Raw genomic sequence first — 19,226 nt, 5'->3', positions numbered from 1 at the left:
CACTTGGGGTGTAGTGCATGTATCTTTATGATATTTGTAGGAAAAGAATAAGGAGGTGAAGATGATCTCAGATGACTCCCTTGTTTACTTTAAACTTGAGAGGAATCTGCCAGTCTGTCCCTGAAACCATCTGAAGGACTCCATCTGGGACAGTGAATCATCCTTTCTGTTCTTGAAGACCGGACGTCTGCTGATAAAGATACACACTTAAATGATACCAATAGGGTTTTTAACCTCTTTGATGATACACAGCGCTGACTTGGACACATATTGTATCAATGTTCCTAAACAAATGCCAGTTTGATGCATGACCTACATTGTAATTTGGTTAAACTGAGAAAATGAAATCCATTATGTCCATGGCTTACATGTTTTATTCACAGTAATACACAGGGACAACAGGGTTACATCTACCCATTCCCAGTGATAAAACCTTCTTTTCATAGACAAAACTAATCTGGTCTTTTACAGAATAACACTCCTTACTATACATTGGTTCATTCCAAATCTTAATTAAACAATGCCATTCAATCCTGTTAAAAAGATTAAATATTATGATTGCAGGGTAGAAGTGGAATAACAATGTCATGTATATAAACTGAAGATCTTGTTCTTCAAAGTGAAATTTTACTACCATAGTGAATTTTGTCATGCTGTCATGGGATGTACGATGTAAATTTAGTTTTCCTTAGCATTAGGAAGTCCTCATACATGTATCTTAATGAGATTAAAGTACAGATTTCCTACATTTAGAATGTGGGACTCGACAACAATACAAGAACAAGAAACTAAGATGTTTCTCACCAAGCTTCTCATCCAATAAAGATACATGTATCAGTGATGTCACTTCTAATTCTTTAAAGCAAACTTTGTATCCATAGTAAAGTAATGCACAACTGAGTAAGACTATCAAGCATACAACTGGCAACTTTGTTGCACATGTGAAAAAAAGTGACCATTACTTCAAACATACATGTATCAAAGAACTAACTAAGGACATTCCAGGGTTCCTACACATACATGTAGTTAACCTCAAAATCTTCCATGATTTAAAGTGAGACATACAGTTTGTGCTCTGAGAATACTGTAGATGATGAGAATATGTGTCTGACACTGATGTTTCCCACTACTCTGTTAACAGCAGCCTCCTGGCTGTATCAGACCTTCCTGCTGCCTGGTGTTGACTCACAGGTGCGGCTGCAGCTACAGCTCCACCCACAGGTGAGGCAGGTACGGAGGGCAGGTTAAGCTCTGGTTCACCTGGAAAATACAAAAATATGTCAATGATATACAACAAAGATTATATGGACTTGTAGTTGTAGAGCACAATCCAACATTGAGACATAACACTTCCCCACATAGTGACACTAATGCTACTGATATTGGCCTACTCGGTAGAAAATATAAAAACCTTTGTTGATTAATTACTAGTCTTGTTTCATGGGACAATATCTAATGTTAACACCAAAATACTGTAATAAATCATTCATAGCTGTGTGAATTATGCTATCAACAAAGTATCTGACAAACCAACTGTTTGTTAGAAATAATGACAAAGTAATACTCTAATTCAGAGATAAAATGTTTGTGGTATCTTCAGGACAGCTATAGCTATATGGGGACAGACTGACAGGACAGACTGAGAGGGCGTCTTACTTGGTTCACCCAGACTAAGCTTTTCCAGTTCCCTTTCCAGGTCCTCATCTGCTGCAGTACTGGGAGTGAAGTGTACCGGGGAAGGCTGTTCTCCCGGGGACGGCATGCCAGGGCAGGGGCCCAGGTCTACTCTAACTGGCCCTGGGGAAACCCCCAACCCACAGACAGGCAGCTGACGTTTTGTAGGGGTGGGGACAGCTGGTACTGATGTCGTTTCTTCCCTCAGTGGCTGCGGAGTCACTGCAGCTGGTGTAGACAAGGCACCCCGAATGAACGGCTGGTTCTTACTAGGTGTCCGTCCTGGTGTCACTGAGGGTGTTTCTTCAGCAAGGAGATCCGCTAGTTCTTCCTCCAGACCACTCATGTCCAGGTCCAGGCCAGACAGGTCGGCTTGTCCGCCGGCTATGCTGTCAGAGATTTCATTGCTTGTCTCAATAACCTGCAATAGATACAGAGCAACAGTATGTAACATCCAGCATTACCAAGGTCTATCTAAAAAGGAAGCTCTAGATAGAGTGAAATATAGATTTAGTAAGCATACAATTATTTTCTGGAGAGAAAATGGTCAGAGAAAGGATAAATTAGGTAGTCATGAAAAATGATTTGTAATTTTTTGTATACAAACAGTCAAAAATCAACAAAGGGCAATGGCAGTTTATATGACAGGAGCATTCTGTAGTATAGATAGATGAGTAGATCTCTGTACTATCCTGCCCTACCTGTTGTACATCCAGCATGGTTTCATCCACTGCCTCTGGTGTCAGGCCTGTTCTGTCCACGGTCTGTTTGAAAGCTGATACTCCTGCCCTGTAGGCATCTATCACCTAGGGCAAGACAGAAAAGCTACTATGAGTCTTCTCTAAGTTGCAAATACAGTCTTCTTTTCTTCTTCCTTTCAATGTCCACGTTATCATGTACAAATGTACAATCGAAATTGCATAATCGTATGTTGTACTTGTAAAACATTGCAACTGACTACATGATTGTGACCACTTATTCATTAAAACTTCCTCCAGCTTAAGCTAGATTCTTTCCAATTTACATGTATACACTTAAGTATATACTTTATTTCTATTTCCTGATCTTGTGATTTTTGGCCACATCACTTTGATTTTTCTCACTCACATTCCTTTTCTACCAAACTAATTTCTTTCCTTCCCAATCCTTCCCTTCCCTTCCCTTCCCTTCCCTTCCCAGTAAATAAATTCTACCCTCACCATCTTGTCAGACTCAGCATCTTGTATCCTCCTAAGGAGCCCATGGACTGTTTCCAAGGAGCCTTCCCGCTTCTCCATGATCTTCTGAATGTGCTGCTTCCTTCTTAAGGCATTCTTTGCCTGGGGAAGAAATCCAAAACATGGTGGTAAGAAAATTAAAGCTGTGAGTAATTTCTAAACCTATCTGTGCTGATAGCAAGTCTTTTGCATAAATGGACCAAAACTAAAGGAAGCCATTACCATATACAAACACAACTACAAAAGAGAAGTAGTAACACATTATATCATATCCACTTTACAACAAAACAGCCAGCAGACATAATTGTAAACAGCTGGAAGATGTATGTTACAGGCAATCAACACTCACCATGATATAAACAAATCATAAAGTCTTTCTTTTTATATTGCTCATTTTATCAGGTCTCTGTTGTTTATCTCTGAGTGTTCTGTGGACTACACATGGCACCATACAGGCTCTGTAAGGCCGTGTCTAAACGGAATCACCCAAGGCGGTGTACATGTGGTTTACCCCGAAGCCGGTTTCAAGTGGCTCCATCTGAACGCTCCGAAATCACATTGAAAGTGCCTCGATCCCAAGCCACTTCTAGAGGTGGTTTCGAATCGGTTTCCCCGCATCGCGATTTGCGTCTGAACGCAATGTGATTTCAATGTGACTTCGCCTGGTCATGGATTACGGAGTGATATTTCTTTTTTTATATGCAATACCAACTTTTACGTGGCAGCAACTTAAAGAGCAGTAATGGTCAAATAATGTGTCCGTTCTAGGGCGAGCTTCACCGCCTCTGGCGGGACCACGTCGGCATTCGGCCGAGATACGCTGGGAGGGGGGCATCAGCAAGCAGGTCGTTGACCTCTGACATTAATAACACGCCGCCTTGCGTGTTATCATCAAACAGGAATAAATGTAGCTCAAGCGCATTATGTTCGGACACGGTTTCACAGGTGTGTGTGTGGCACGTGGACCAGATGTGAGGAATGTGAGTTACCCGAATCGCGGTTTGGGTGATTCCGTATAGACATGGCCTAAGATGTAATGAACAGCAGTCTTTACTACTCATATGTACTTACTGCATTTCTCAGGCCTTTGTGAAGGTAAACTTTGGCATCTGTCCTGCACCTGAACAACATGGAATGGGAAAATTTTATATTTTGTAATACAGAATCAGAAGATGGAAAAAGAAACTTAAAGAAGAATATTGCAATTGTTTTCTTATTCACATGTATATTATTAACCTTCGTTCTGCTGTCTAACCTTGTAACCAATATGCAATAGTCTTTATTAGAGAATATAGCCAAATTGCTACTTCAGCCTGCTAAAGGTTAAACTGAATAATTTCATCAGGTTGGTAAGTACTTTTTCTCACCTGTCACTGTCAGATTGTAACTTTTCCACTTGCTGCATTAAAGAAGCCTCTGTTTTCTTTAATCTGAAAAATAAACATTTTAAAATTTCTGTAATGGCTGTTTGCATACATGTATGATTCACATAATTTTCTATGCCTTAAGCATCAAAGTACATTATCATGTATCTGTTGTATGCTAACAAACATTGTACATGTACTTGCACTACAGCCTTTTTTGATAGTTTTATAATGATCCAAGAGCAGTTAGTACTAGATAACATAGTACATATTATCTAATGTAAATACAGATAATGATATAGTTAAAAGAGATGTCACTTCTCACACTTACCTTAGGATACCAACCTCAACGTCTGTTACTGGTGAGACAGTTTTGTGTGCTGAAGACGCAAACTTAACGAGCTGCATACAAAAACATTCAACATTTTACTGTAATTATAGGGCTACCATGTACATTTTAAATCGAAATTCACAATCACAGAGCAGCATTCAAAAGATGCCCCCCTTACTGAAGATTGTATTGAGCTATTTATACCCGAAGAACTGACCTTTTCCCCTTCCTCTGACTGGAAGATGCAGACTTTCCTGAGTTTCCTGAGGTGCAGCAGTGCCAGGTCCAGTGTGTCCTGGTCCTTACAGCAGTGTCTGCACTGCTCCAGTAGAGTCCTGTACTCCACAACATGGTCTGTAGACTCAAACTCCACCGACTTCTCATGGGTAGTCAGCACAGCTTCTGCCTTTTCCTGCATTGTGTACAAAGTGCTGTAAATTCATCAATGTTGGCAGTGGTTTTAGGAGAAAAAAAGGAGATTTTTGTCATGTTTTAAATTTGTGGTTGAAATAATTCTGTGGTGCAGTGGTGGTACATTGAAATGCATATATTTGTGGCATCATGAATTTGTGCTGAAGAGGTCACCGGGAAAACTTTCTTGATGCCATTTAATGTTTCAAAATTCACAGAATAACATAGTGGCCTGAGGGGAAAATGACAACAGCCATTTTCATAATTTACTAAATCATAATAATATTAAAAGGCAGTAATTATTCAATCAAAGATTGTAAAGAGTGTTGACCACCGTACTTTGACCAGATCGAGCAGGAGGTAGGTGCCCTCGGGGTTGCCATGGTTACGGCCAGTGAGTGTGCCAAACGTCCAGCGCAGCGGCCGCTTCACCATGAGATCAAAACCCCATGACGCCCAACCTGCATCCACCCCTGACTGGAACTCTGACAGCTTCTGAATTTTCCCTTGTCTGGAAATAAAAACAGAAAGATCACATATGCATTAATAAATATAATATATATATCAGCTGTTCATCCATTTGGATGAGATGATTCATAATCTAATAATTTCTGAGAAGATACTTGAATGAAATATTGTTATATTTTTATGTTTCACCTTCGCAAAAGGAAAACATATTGTTTTTTGCTCATCATTTTCATCTGCCTCTTTTCTTCTTCTCCAGACAAATAAAGTCAATGACCAGACATCTGTCACCATGGCAACTGGTGCTGTGGCATGTTGGGTTACATTTTGTAGCAGGGCAGAGCAGGAGGGACTGGTCACCATATACATGTATATGAATGTGCTTGACTCATAAATATAAACAGAGCAGTAGTTTGTTAGGCCAGACAAAATTATGTGAAGGCAGATATTATGCATTTGCTTTGCAAATGTTACCTTTCTAGTTATTGTCTTACCTGATCATCTCATTCAGCACTATTGGCAACCCAAGCGGTGTCTTCCCACTCCTCTTAAATCTCTGAGGTAAGGTAGAACAGTCCAGACATATTTCGTCCATGCTTCTCGAACTGTGAACAACCAAGTCAGCCCAGAACTGCACTTTGCTGTCCCAGTGATGCGGGTTCAGTTCCCGATTGTCTGGGAACGCGGAAAAGAGAAAATTCATCCTCTCGTCATCCTCCCAACATTCCGGTAGATAGTCAGCATCCCCTGCCATCGTTTGGACGTGCTGTGGTCCTGTAAGAGGGAAATATTCAGCCGGAATTTTGAAGTTTCGGTTGTCAAAGTTCAACTTTCCGCCATTTTGCATTGAACTTTGACCTTTTGATACGAGTTCTCGTAGATTGCGAGATAATAAACTTGGTTGGCATCCGCTCAAGTCTGGAGCGGCGTATTTCAAATATGATACGGCAATTAACATAAGAGGGGCTTGTATGATGCAACATTAAAGTTTGGCGGGTGAATGTTTATGTAGTGGCGGGAACACCTGGGGAGATACCTGCCGACATCTCAAGTCTCGCCAAAACGCGAGAATTAGATCGGGCATGCGTCAGCTGGCACACCGTGTGCGAAATTTCCAGGGAAGTTCAACCCGTTTGTTTTGTTTTTAGTTTGACGTTTTCTTATTTCTCTCCCTGCCCGAAGACCCCGATCGGAGCAGCAGAAGACATGTACACCCTGAGGAAGTGGCTGTACAAGCCAAAGGTATGTCGTGGACGTTTTCTTTCGGCGCCAGTTGTTCGCGACGTCGTGAGATTTGGCTTGTTTTTATCGCGGATCCCATTGATAAACAACCAAAACACAAGATTGTGCGGGCTAGTGGCGAGGTTTGTTGCCCTCGGATGACGAAGGCCAGCCCGTAGATGTTGATAGGCGGCCAGCGCTCTAGAGTACGTGGCAGCGATGTTGTGCAGACGACTTACAAATTGTCGCTAGTGTGTACGATCGCGACTTGTCCCAGGTGACTAAGTGGGGAGGGGGGCAAATGAGCATCTAACACTGAACTCGGACAAAGACAGGAGGACTGGCAAATTATTTTGGACACAAACCATAGATCGGAGCATAGTTTAGATTGAAGTCTTTAAACCGAGACGACACGACTGTGTTTGAGAAAAAAATCACGGAACTAAAAATTATTTTGACCAAGAATGTAAAAAAAATTATAATAATTAACGTTATACTCTTTTTAGTAGTTCACTACCCAACATGATTTTAATTTGATTAAAAAATTACGATGAACTTAAAGCAGTTTTTACAAATGTCTGAAAGTTGCTGAATTTAATTTTGCTTGATAGGTATTGGTAAGTATGATTTTTATTTTTGTTATGTCCCCAAGCAGCGCTAGCGAAAGTTGCAGACTAATTATGCATGGCATGAATGTGTATGTGTTTGTAATCGGATGGGTACCTGTGTTATTTGCCCTGCTGTTACATGTGTTTGACCAAGGAGCTTCAACAAGTGTGATATAACATTGTTGGTTTGACTTGCTGTTGTTGATTTGATGAATACGGTGTAATCGACACAAATATGGAACCATCTACCTTCGCATTCTTGTGAACTTTGAAAGTACAGTTACACTAGACATGGCGACTCTTGCATCAGGTGTTTTTGCTGGTAGTCATGTACATATGTTTATGAAGACATACTTACATAACACTACCAGCAAAAACGTACATAAATTCAACACTCTCCACAGCTACCGTGGATACACCTGCTATTACTACTTGTAAAGATGATGCATATTTCTTTACCATATGTCGGTAATTCGCATCCAATTGCTTTGTCAGGACTCGAAATATTGGGTGAATATTAAATATGCACATATGTGTTAAGTTAAAATTTTTGATCCAACTCCAACACATATTTGTACACCCAAAATTAAAGCTGTGCACTGGTGCACCTGCAGATATTTGTATAGGGTTATGTGATATGCCTGGACCATCTTTTAAAAAATAGGCATTTGTTGCATACTTAAATACATCTCAGGTATATGTGGAGGTCAGAGTGCACAATCAATTTTTAAGGCAATAAATCAGTTTGTTATTCTTTTGGCTCATTGGTCTAGAGCAGTTACTTCCTAATACCAACCTGCAAATATGAAACAACATGTACAAGTTTTGCCCCTATACTGTGCATGTTTATGTACACTATCTATTGCAGACAACTAACTGTTTTAGACAGGCAGTCAGATAGATATCTTTGTAACCTTTGCTTCACATGCGACCTGAATTAACAAATGTCACAGGGTTCTTTACTAGTAATTACAACAGGCAGTATTATCTGTGTTTAGTTTATCCAGTTTGTCTTGAATGTCTTCTTTTAAGTACGTACTGACGTATATCTATAAGTACTCACTGTTAATTGCCCTTAGGCATAACATGCCATTTTTGCTCAGTCATTCCAAGCTGCAGTGTAAGATTACATATGGTTTGAGCCACTCATTCCGCAAAGGGCCCTTACTATTTTTTATAAGTGCGATGCTGGAGGTTTGACACTATGTTCCATGTCTGAAAAGATGCTCCTGACCAAAGCTACATGTTTATAAGGTAAAGGTACTCATTTTCACCTGAGTCAAGTGAGGAAATAGGTGTAAAGTGCCTTTCCCAAGCACACAACATTTGGGCAAGTTACTGCTTTTTACGATATGTAGTGTTATACAATGGTTGACTTCGCTTATCTACAGTTGTATAGACCTATTTAAAAAAAAAAAGACAGCAACAAAGTTAGAGTAGCATTCTTTTGAGTTTATTTGGATCTTTTGAGGTAATGTTAAGATGCGCTTGAATGTATGACTGGTATATACATGTAAATGAACATGATTATCTTATTCATCAGACAAAGGACCAATATCACATGTCACTACATACAAGAGAATAGATGTTGCATTAAAATCTAAAGAAGCACTTCTCTTATGGAAGTTTATAATTATACATTTTGGAAATCTTGGAAACTTAAGTTAAAACCTGTTTGAAGAATGATTTTAATGTAAGGAACAAAGTTTTCCATACATGTGCTTGTACATGTATCATTTATTTTAAATTTAATTTCAGGTATAGTGTTGAACTATTGAAATATTGTAGGCCATTAAGACAAGATATATAAATACTGTGGAAATAAATAGAAATAGTTGCACATAAGTAAATACTTTAAACATTATGATCTACACATAGATATACATTTTTGTACATTAAATAATGTATTTAATACAGTAACTTTATATTTGATGAGGTACATAAAGGCCCTCTTGATTATGACTCTTTAAGTCTTTTGCACTGAGACAGCATGATACCAGGCAGCAGTCTATATTTTTGTGGGTCATCAGCTGATGTAGCAAAGATAATGTGTTTTACTTCTGCCAGTTTGATTTTTTTACTATAATTTTAGTAATGCTGAATTAAAGACCTATGGCACAAGGAATTATGTAAATATATGCATACAAGTTAGTACAATTATTTTTAGTCAAACGTGTACCACCTGACCTGTACATGAAGACCACCTGGCCAATGTGACTACTGTTTGGTGGCTCCTTACATACATTTTCACCATTGACATGAGCATTAAGAATCCTGTGTATAGTGACCACCTGTTCACAAAGGCCAGCTTTTATTGGTCCCCTGAGTGGTTTTGTACATCTAGTAGTAATCACCAGTCCTGCTGGTAAGTACAGAAAGTCTGATTCATTTTTGTTACCTACTAGTACTGTACATGTATCTCTGCTATCTGGTTTGTCAGCAAATTTGGTCAATTTCAACACAAAACCTGGGAAAACTCTGGTCTTCCTCAGTAGATTGACCCAGTGAGAGTTGTCACATTGCTTCTCTGAAGTGTATTGTTAAGACCAATTGATGTTCTTTATCTGACATAGATGTTCTTTTTATTGGTCCTGCTACATCCACATAGCTTTTGAAGAAGTACAGGCTCAGTTCAGTTCGTTCTCTCTAAGAACCTCTGTTCCGGTGTTTGCAAGAAGTTTGACCGCAATTGTTCCACCTGTAGCACACTGAGAAAACACAAGAATGAAGAAGTTCACATCTGAGAACATTGTGCGACAACGGAGATAGTTCAGCAGGGTCGTGAACATGTTGACCAGTATTACGCGGAGAAAGTTGATAAAGAACTGCTCTATCAGAAGCTCCGTCTCTCTGTGCATGGCATCTTCATCTCGGTTGTGGAGATACACCCAGATTTTCTTCAAAATACACATCTCAGTTATGTACAAAAGCAAGCTGACAACACACACAACCAACAGAAGGATCTCAGTCTTCTTTACCTCCACCCCTCCTTGTATGAAGGCGATACAGTTGGCCAGAGAGCAGGCTATGCTGATAGATGTGACCACAAGACTAAGAAGGGAAGGAAGACACATCCAGTATGTTTCCTGGCGTTGAAGAATCTGGCTACACGTACAAGATTGCTTTGTTCCAGAGGGGCTAAGGCTATCTGTGTCTCTGTTAGGTGAGCTTGGTACAGAGCTGCTTGCAGAGGTAGGTGGAATGGAGCTTGTACAAGAGTAATACAGACTTTGGATAGAGCCTTCACTGTGGAGGTTGTTATTGATGGTCAGTGCATCAGTGCTGGCCTCACACGAGGCAGGGTAACTGTTCTCACTTCCCTGAGAGTCCATGTCAGTCACAGAGATCTTAATCTGGGGTATTCCACGCTTAATATGCACATTTCCCTCCTCCACATCAGAAACAGTTCGGCGAACATGCCTTGGTCTCTTCATCTTCGTGGCACCCATCGATCTAGACCTGTTGATTCGGACTTTAGTTGGGAACTTTCGTGGGAGCTCTACCACAAAGAAGTCCTTTGGTATGGGATGGCCGTTTCTGCTCTCTACCATTTGTTTGTTCCTCCTGTCAGTGTGCATGTGTTGCTTCTCACTGCCTTCGTCTATAACATTTAAACAAGAGAAATACATGGACTCAGCTGCCAGGTGGTGCCTGCTTCCACGTCTGCTGCTCGCCCAGATGCTCTCTCCTGAAGAGCCGTTGCTGTTCCCATCACTGATCATAGGGGGCACTGTTAGCAGGTGAGGCTCTGGCACTGACAAGCAAGGCTTATCTGTAGATTTGGAACACTGCAGAACCATGTGGAGCTCTGATGTCCCAACTTCTCCCTGTGGTTTAACAACACATGATTCTGCTTTCAATGAGGATTTTTTGCTATGTTTTCAACATTCTTACATGTACATGCTTTTTGTCTTACTTAAAGTAAAATGGAATATAAGCATCCATAAAGTAGGTGTCAGGAAAAATACCGGTACAGGCATCTATGATAGCTTACATTTGTACAATTTCGAGGCTCATTTCTCTTGCTCTCTAAAAAGTACATGTACAATACAGTACATACGTTTAGCAAGTAACGTTACATGTACATAGCTTTGGCAAATGTAGAAGGAAATAGTGAATGCTCAAATGACTACAGCCTGTATTGTCTAATGTAGCACAGGTGTAATGCTTCAACATTGCATTTTGTTTGTCTTCATTATTAGTTTGCAACACCCCTCAGTAGTATTGTGGTTACTAAGATGAAAAGATGCATGAACTTGTTTAGGAGGATAAAGCTCATACAGTATGTAGAATTAAAGGATTCCTGGATATGGAAATGACTGTTGAAATTTGAATGCCAGTGCATTGGATGCACTCAGGCTTCATATCGTTCTTATTTCTTCTCGAAATGTCCAAGACACAACAGATTTTGATTAGGCAGCTGATTCTGGCTACTTCTACATGTGTTTATATAGATTGGAACAGGCCTGGTTGGAAGACAGATGCATCTATGGTGAGAGCGATTGTGACAAGTGACCTTAGAGTTGTTCATGGTAAACCACAAGTGCATGACCTGAGCCCCTATATCCAATACTCTTCATCCTTGCTGTAAAACATGCCTTTTATCAGTAGCTGAACTTAAAAGAAACTGTCGAGGAGTGCTGCTTTGTCACCAATAGAACAAGATCTAGACTTGTGGGAGGAGCTAAGTTCTAAGGAACTTGAAGTACATGTAACTAGTACTGATAAGCCAACTAATGTTCCTGTTGCCAATACTATTCTACTACATGTAGCCTTCTATTCTTATGATTGATCTACGGTACTAAATACATATAGTTTGTACATGTATACTTAAATCCATTTTGCACCAAATTTCGTCTTATATTCACGAATCATTCAGCAATTGGCAAAGGCTGGACAAGACTTTTGAACCCTAGTAAATGTATTACCGGTAGCATAATTTGGCATGAAAGCAGATATTACTAGTGTTTGATTTGTAACCTGCTACTGTTTGTGGGCTACAAGAGTTAATTGTGGGTGGAAACCTGTAAATTTCAAGCTTGACATTGTCACTCACCTTCTATACAGTTGGCTGTGAACTTGAGACTCTAGTCACTCATCTCTTCCTGGTAACATCAACATGATGGGAGAAATTACAATGACTCAGGTGTCTCTGGGTGTCTATTGTAGGGAGATCATCAGGAGAGCAGTAGTTGAACAACTCCTTCCCGGGGCAGTGTGCAGCCGCTAAGTGAGGGTACAGGAGAGTGGTGGACTGGCACTTATCTTGACAGGACTGGATGACTCTTGCATGAAATATTTCAGACCAGCTGTGTGGAGGTCACTGGAATGTTAAATCCTGTAAATAACACAGCCTCAGACTTTGATGGTGGCGTAAAAACTGCAGCTGGGATTGTCCAAGCATTTTCATGAGGTGACAGGAGCTGATAGCAAAACTTCTGGTACCTAGCACCAAAAATTACATGTTGTTTGTCAATTAAATTTTAGGTCTAGACGTTACAAAGTTTTGACACTATCAGAAATCATATTTTTTGCAAAACATAAGTTTATGCGTTAAACTTGAGAGGGTACACTGACAGAAAATATCAAGAACAAGATTATCAGCAAGGAATAGTTGAGGAATGATAGTCATTCAAAAACATCCTTTTTCCGGCCGTATTCAGAATGATTGGTGTCAGCAGATTCCAGTTCTATAGCTGGTTCAAGGATCCTCTTAATATTTTTGGCTTGGTTATGGTTGAATTGCTAGAAATTGCCAAAAAGACACATGTTTTAAATTTCAAGTTGATGAGTGATGTTTAATGAATACAAGTCATGTATATGATTGCTAAAAGGTCAATGACTCCAAAAAGTAAAGAGATAAAAAGTATTAGGGAAAAACAATTAGTGTGAGGTGAAAGATGGGGAATGTCAGAAAGACCTCCCAGTAATGAGCTCTTATCACCAACTTTGTCCACATTGCTGCATGGTATCTAGGGAGGCTTGTATCATGACCATATTTGGTGTGGTTGGCTTACCCATGAGAATGTTAGCATGTGTGAATGGTAAAATGCAAGGATCAGCTTGTATGTGCAGTTACAGGAAGTACTGTAGTGCTGTATCACACATGTACATGCACTTGTACATAACTGTGGTAGGTTGTTAAGAATGCAGAGTTGACCACAGAGATGGATCTGCTTGATATGGAAAGAGTCCAGTACCAGAAGGCGACTATGGCAAGTTTATTGTCAATTTGTAAGTCAGTCAGTCAGTCCAACTATTTTGATTGAACTTTGAAGTGGGTTTTCCATTTCATCCTTAGATGTAAGAGATCACAGGGGGTACAGAGATTACTAAAAGACCTGCAAAGTGGTATGAGAATAAAAGTTTCAAGTTTCAAAATTACACAAACATAATTGATGAAAAATGAGCTGTTAGACCACATAGAAGCTCCACCTAGCTGTTTAATGTGGAATAACATCCACGACTTTGATAATATACTAAGTACATGATTGTGCACCAAGTCCCATAAAAAATATCAGGTGACTAAGTCTAACCTGTTTTGTTCTACAATGTACTTTAGAGACTGAGCATTTGTTCTCTTTCGTCTTTTAAGTTGGTTTTTAGATTCTTAATGCAACCATTTACATGTACTCCATTTTGATAGTGTTGATTGAGGATAGACATGACGGTTATCCTTATTGTAAATTCTACACACTAGAAATCACTTTCAACTGAATAAAATCTTCAGTTAGGATGGCATCATCTTTAGACTTTAGTGATATCCAAATGTCACTGATAATGGTGATATACAGTAGTACAGTAATTTCATAGCTTCTTCTAATAGTGCAAAAGTGCCACCTTGCCCTGCTGCTTTGAACTGCATCAACAAGTCCATACAGTACCTATGATGATCTTTTTTGCATGCCAAACAGAAAACTCAACATTGTTATTCATTTTCATGGGTGTTTATACTTGAAGTTACCTCCTTATAAGTGTCACTTTGATACATCCTCCTTTATTTTTGGGTAAAGTATATGGCTCAGAAAATTTATCCGGAGAATTATTACTTCCCAGAAGCATTGTTTTGGGTGGGTTTGTCCATGTGTCTGTGTATAAATTATGTTTGTCCGGACAGAATAGGTTGACAGCAGTTGGGTGGGAAGATTGACAGGCAGGTCATTAGACAAAGGAAATTGGGTGAACTTGAAGGTCATGAAAGCAGATTTATGGTTCAGTCTGTTATGATAATTGTTGAAAACTCTAAGATACTTGTTTCTGTCAAAGCACAAGACATTATATGATGTACTTGCAATTTGACTGTACATGTAACTCTTTCTACATATAGCTTGCACCATATAGTTGATGAACTCATTGGAAGTCGAGAGACGACCTGCGGCTACAGGAAATGATGCGTAGTGACCAGGAAATGGTGCATATAGATTTGTCATGTTTGCGGGCAGTGGAATATTGGCCGGGTATATAGAATCCAGTCATAACGATTGTCTAGCTGAGTTCCTTAGCCAGGAGCATACCTGCCGTGTACCAGCTCATACATGTTTTATTGAGATGGATCATATGCTGTCCAGATTTTCTCAGTCCAGATGCTGTATTGGCAGTCATAGAGGATAGAATATTTTGTCATTTTGTGTCATGTCTACATAGATTTTTTTCTGTCATATTATCATTGTCTCTTTTTAAAGAACAAAAAATTTCACCAGATCTACTGTACATTTAACGTTACATTAGAATTTAGATCATTATGTTACTAACAATATTATACGTGTAAATGCAAAATAATGATGTTTTTTATAATATATTGGCCCCACTGTGAGGAATACATTTTAATGTTGATATTCAAAATTTCTTTTATTGGACATCAGATGAACCGAGTAGACTATGTCATGGCAGAAGAATTCTGGGAAATGCTCTCACTCTCAGATCTATACCTCTATTTATAGAACAAATACATCATGCAGTCAGCCAGCACAAAAAGTTATACACCTTAAATGTTAAGCAGTATCATGCTTCAACAGGTAATCCTATGCCTTTAAAATTTGCTGAGGTACATGTAACGCTAGACGTAGTGTACTTGCCTGGGAGTGAAGTATGGTAATACAGCGCCACAGGTCCTGGGGGTCAGGGGTTAATGACTGGCCCAGCAGAAAGGGCGCTAACGAGGAGGGTCGGCACCTGAGTCCTTCCTTCACTGTACCAACGCCAAGGGTCGTACTATTTCATACTGTCAGTAGGAGGCTGGGTTTTCACAGTTTCTTTCTTTTTTAAAGGAAAACGTTATCATTTTTGAGGGTCTTGTTACTAATAGGCAATTATATTGAATCTTGTCTGGGACACACACAAAATATGTATAATACATGTTTTAGAGGTACTGTACCTGTAAGTGTAATGTATTAGACTTTTTAGAGGATTGAATTGATTCTACTGAAATTTGGCCTGAAATACTGTAAATTGTGAAGCTTTTGCAGTGGTTTCATTTGTGCTGTTTTCGTGGTGACCTCTTCACTGCAAATTTACAATACTGCAAATATGACTGTATGACAGCAGTACTAGTACAGAATTGTTTCAATAATGAATACAAAACACTGGAAACCTCCCTTTCCTTCGGAGGCTCCTACTATAAATAAGATAAGTCCACCATTCACAGTAAACTTTGCATGTTGTAGTGTACACAGTTTTAGTTATTATTTAAATTAAGGGTTTGCAACATTATGATTTATACTGTGAGATCAGATGTATTATACATGTACATACTAGTATGCTACGTGTGGCTATAACTTAATATATTGACGTACTCTATATTGACGTACTCTAACATTCACTATTCTACATTCATACATGTACTGTTTCCAAGAAATCCAAGAGGTCAACAGACTTGCCCTGCACCATATGAATTTTTGCTGACTCGCCAATTCCTGTCAGGTTGTCCTATTGTGGCTAATGATGCATCATCTACCATGAACAATTGCTTAGAGAAACAAAACCATGACTCACACACGTTTCCCACTGTTTCACATCCCAATGGTACTTTAAGAATGTTACATTCAACATTTTCCTCGGGCTAGCTTAATTTGATTTCTTGGATCCGACCAAGAGGGCAGCTGAGAATGTGCCAGCTTAGTGCAGACCCCACCATCGATAATGATATTGATTAGACTTGTTTCCAAAAGGTGTGCATTGGGGCAGTCAGAGATGAAGTCAGTGTTATTGGTTGGGAGCTGTGGGTTCCAGGGGATGGGTGCACTCTGCAGTTCCAGTGATTGTAGCTGACAGCAGGAGAGATTGGAGTCAGTTTGGGCATGTTGGATGTAAGGACATAAGACAAGTCAGATCCTCGGAGAGGAGGAACTACTAGTCTCTGTCATGATACATTGTGAAAAGAGCATGTATCAGAGAGATGAAAGTACAAAGATCAACACAATCAGCACAATTGAAATCCACAAGGAGGCTGACTGCTGCCAACATCAGGAAGTTCTCTTAAGATTAACTGATGAAAAGATTAAAAAGCGCAATGACTGACAGATTTTCCCATACAAGTTAAGACCCTCGGACGGGTGGAAAGCTTTTAACCAACATTGATGCCGTTGGTCTTTCAAATTGTATGACAGTGCTAATGCTGTGTGCAAGGTTGTTAAAATTTACATTCTTGGACACAAGTTATATAAGCAGAGTTAGTGATGTTGTACACGTCATCATGGAAATTGAAGCGATGGTCGAGGTCTCATGTTTAGTCTGTACCTGATAAGGAGACATGGATAAAGAAATACCATGCATATGGCTGTGGATCAAAAGAAGGGCTCTATGTGCTGTGGTTATCAAAATCTGGTAACTGGTGAAATAAAATTATTAGCAGATGATGACTCATCATAAATCTAAATTGTACTAATTAAAAGTACTTAAGTGCTGTTTTCTAAGGATATATTGCAAGATCCGGATATTGTGTTCTTTAGAGAATTGAAACTTTGGGATAGATGCATGAAGATAGTGTCTAGCAAGGTTGCAATAATTTACAGAATACCTACCTACATGTACATGTACTTACATTTACCTAGTCCCTCCACCTGTGAGATTTGCCCCCCAAATCTGTCTGTACAGTAAGTATTTCTTGGATGGAGGCAAGTGGTCAAATATACAGTTAGGAACAGCAATATTTGTATGGTTTTTGTTAGCAATACAAACCACATCATTCCTCTGTAAGTCCAGATTCCTCATTCATTTATACATGTCAGGTTTTGTTTCAGCAGTTGAAATGAAAGGGACTTGAAAAGTTAACTTTTGATGGTTAAGAATTACCATAGCTTTTCAAGTCTCCAGACGTGTGCCATTATCTTTTCCTAAGGACTGTTATACAGATACATGGAATTCATAAATCATACATATACACAGTGGATGGCTTGAAGTTAAAGTAGTAATCCAGCACCATTCAGCACAGCATGTAATGTATCATGCGTGATAGGGGTACATTTTGGTAGGGAATATCATCTGAGACCCTATCTCATTCAAAATTATCTTCTACCACTATAACTATGGCTGGTCTAAGCTACTCTGTTAAAATATTTTATTTTCCCTGTGATTCTTTACAGTATGACCTTTGAGTACATGTATGCATTTATCTTCTGCAAAGAAAAACTATTGATAGACTGTTGTGGTGACTACAGATTATTTTTGTTACAGATCTGTCCTTGGTGCTGAATACTATCTGTACATTAGAATATTTTTCATGCAGCAACAAGGAAATTGTTCTTATGTGTGGATAGTGTTCAGCACCAAGGACAGGTCTGTTCTTGTGTGTGGATAGTGTTCAGCACCAAGGACAGGTCTGTTCTTGTGTGTGGATAGTGTTCAGCACCAAGGACAGGTCTGTTCCTCTGTGTGGATAGTGTTCAGCACCAAGGACAGGTCTGTTCCTCTGTGTGGATAGTGTTCAGCACCAAGGACAGGTCTGTTCCTGTGTGTGGATAGTGTTCAGCACCAAGGACAGGTCTGTTCCTGTGTGTGGATAGTGCTCAGAACCAAGGACAGGTCTGTTCACATTCAGAACCAATAGCTACAAGGACAGGTCTGTTCTTGTGTGTGTATAATGTTCAGCACCAAGGACAGGTTTGTTCCTGTGTGTCGATAATGTTCAGTGCAAATTTTTATAACACTGAATCCACTAAAGTTGACTCAAACTTGACTTAACCCTAGGTGAATGTTATCTGATTGTCTCAAGAGTTATCAAATTCAACTCTGTATCACCTTCTTTATCACCTTCTGAGCTTCAAAATTGAAGCTTACTCAATTTGTATTTCTCCAGCACCTACTTACATGACCTAGTACAGGACTGGAATTATTACCATTGTCCCAAACTTTCCAATACTGATTTTACTTGACAATGGCTCATATAATCATTTCCTTAAGTTTGGACTGATTGATGAAACTGCCTAGAACTTTTAGACTAATTTTATAACCTTTTAAACAAAAGTTATAACCTTTGAGCACTCTCAAATGCATGCATTTATCAATTGTTAAGTATTTGATTGATTTGTACCATCTGGTAGAAATCATTTTGGTAACCTTGCAGTTTTATATGTCAGCTGCTTTGGATATTGTATGATGTTAACATTTATCATATACAGATGATGGATCAGTATGATAGTTGGGTAGGTTAGGGCTAGATCACTTTCTATGGCATGTATGCACAATTACTGGAATTTGAAGCGAATGAAGATAATGCAAAAATACTGATCGTCTAAGATGAAAGGAAAATGACTTACTTCAGGGATAGCAACTCATTCGTAATGATTGAAAAGAAACATTCAAGAGATGACTTCTTCTCTGACTAGTTTATCATTGATGCCTGTTTACTATACAGAATCTGATGATATACATATTTCTGTATCTAGTATTGCTTTGTGTGTCTGAGCTCAGGGTTTGTTTATCTCGTTGTATGGACAGG

At 39.2% G+C, this 19,226-nt stretch overlaps 2 protein-coding genes across 3 annotated transcripts in view; one reads left to right on the top strand and one right to left on the bottom strand.

Moving 5' to 3' along the window:
• Positions 1 to 358: 358 nt before the first annotated feature.
• On the bottom strand, positions 359 to 6,441 carry LOC109486775 (charged multivesicular body protein 7-like). Its single transcript, XM_019790665.1, has 10 exons — positions 5,957 to 6,441; positions 5,337 to 5,508; positions 4,804 to 4,998; positions 4,587 to 4,657; positions 4,259 to 4,321; positions 3,963 to 4,011; positions 2,874 to 2,993; positions 2,376 to 2,480; positions 1,657 to 2,095; positions 359 to 1,260 (listed from the first exon to the last, which is right to left on the bottom strand). The coding sequence occupies exons 1-10, from the start codon at positions 6,418 to 6,420 to the stop codon at positions 1,127 to 1,129; spliced, it is 1,812 nt and encodes a 603-aa protein (XP_019646224.1). The 5' UTR covers positions 6,421 to 6,441; the 3' UTR covers positions 359 to 1,126.
• A 113-nt stretch (positions 6,442 to 6,554) lies between these two features.
• The window catches only part of LOC109486774 (lateral signaling target protein 2 homolog), a 114,146-nt gene continuing 101,474 nt past the window's right edge, over positions 6,555 to 19,226 (top strand). For both annotated transcript variants that reach the window (XM_019790663.1, XM_019790662.1), the window contains exon 1: positions 6,555 to 6,704. In XM_019790663.1, the coding sequence (XP_019646222.1) occupies positions 6,669 to 6,704 (36 nt within the window). In that variant the 5' untranslated portion in view covers positions 6,555 to 6,668. The remainder of the gene's footprint in view (positions 6,705 to 19,226) is intronic.

Source organism: Branchiostoma belcheri, unplaced genomic scaffold (assembly GCF_001625305.1).
Source record: "Branchiostoma belcheri isolate BF01 breed outbred unplaced genomic scaffold, Haploidv18h27 scaffold83, whole genome shotgun sequence".
NCBI classification, from domain to species: domain Eukaryota; kingdom Metazoa; phylum Chordata; class Leptocardii; order Amphioxiformes; family Branchiostomatidae; genus Branchiostoma; species Branchiostoma belcheri.
The sequence above is the reverse complement of the archived record's forward strand: the minus strand, read 5'-3'. Positions and strand labels throughout refer to the sequence as shown.

Coding starts and splice junctions, on each gene's coding strand:
- LOC109486775 (XM_019790665.1), bottom strand. CDS start 6,420: ATGTTAATTGCCGTATCATATTTGAAATACGCCGCTCCAGACTTGAGC. Junction 4,322..4,586: donor GTTGAGGTTGGTATCCTAAG/GTAAGTGTGAGA, acceptor TTTATTTTTCAG/ATTAAAGAAAACAGAGGCTT. Junction 2,481..2,873: donor ATGCTGAGTCTGACAAGATG/GTGAGGGTAGAA, acceptor GTCTTGCCCTAG/GTGATAGATGCCTACAGGGC.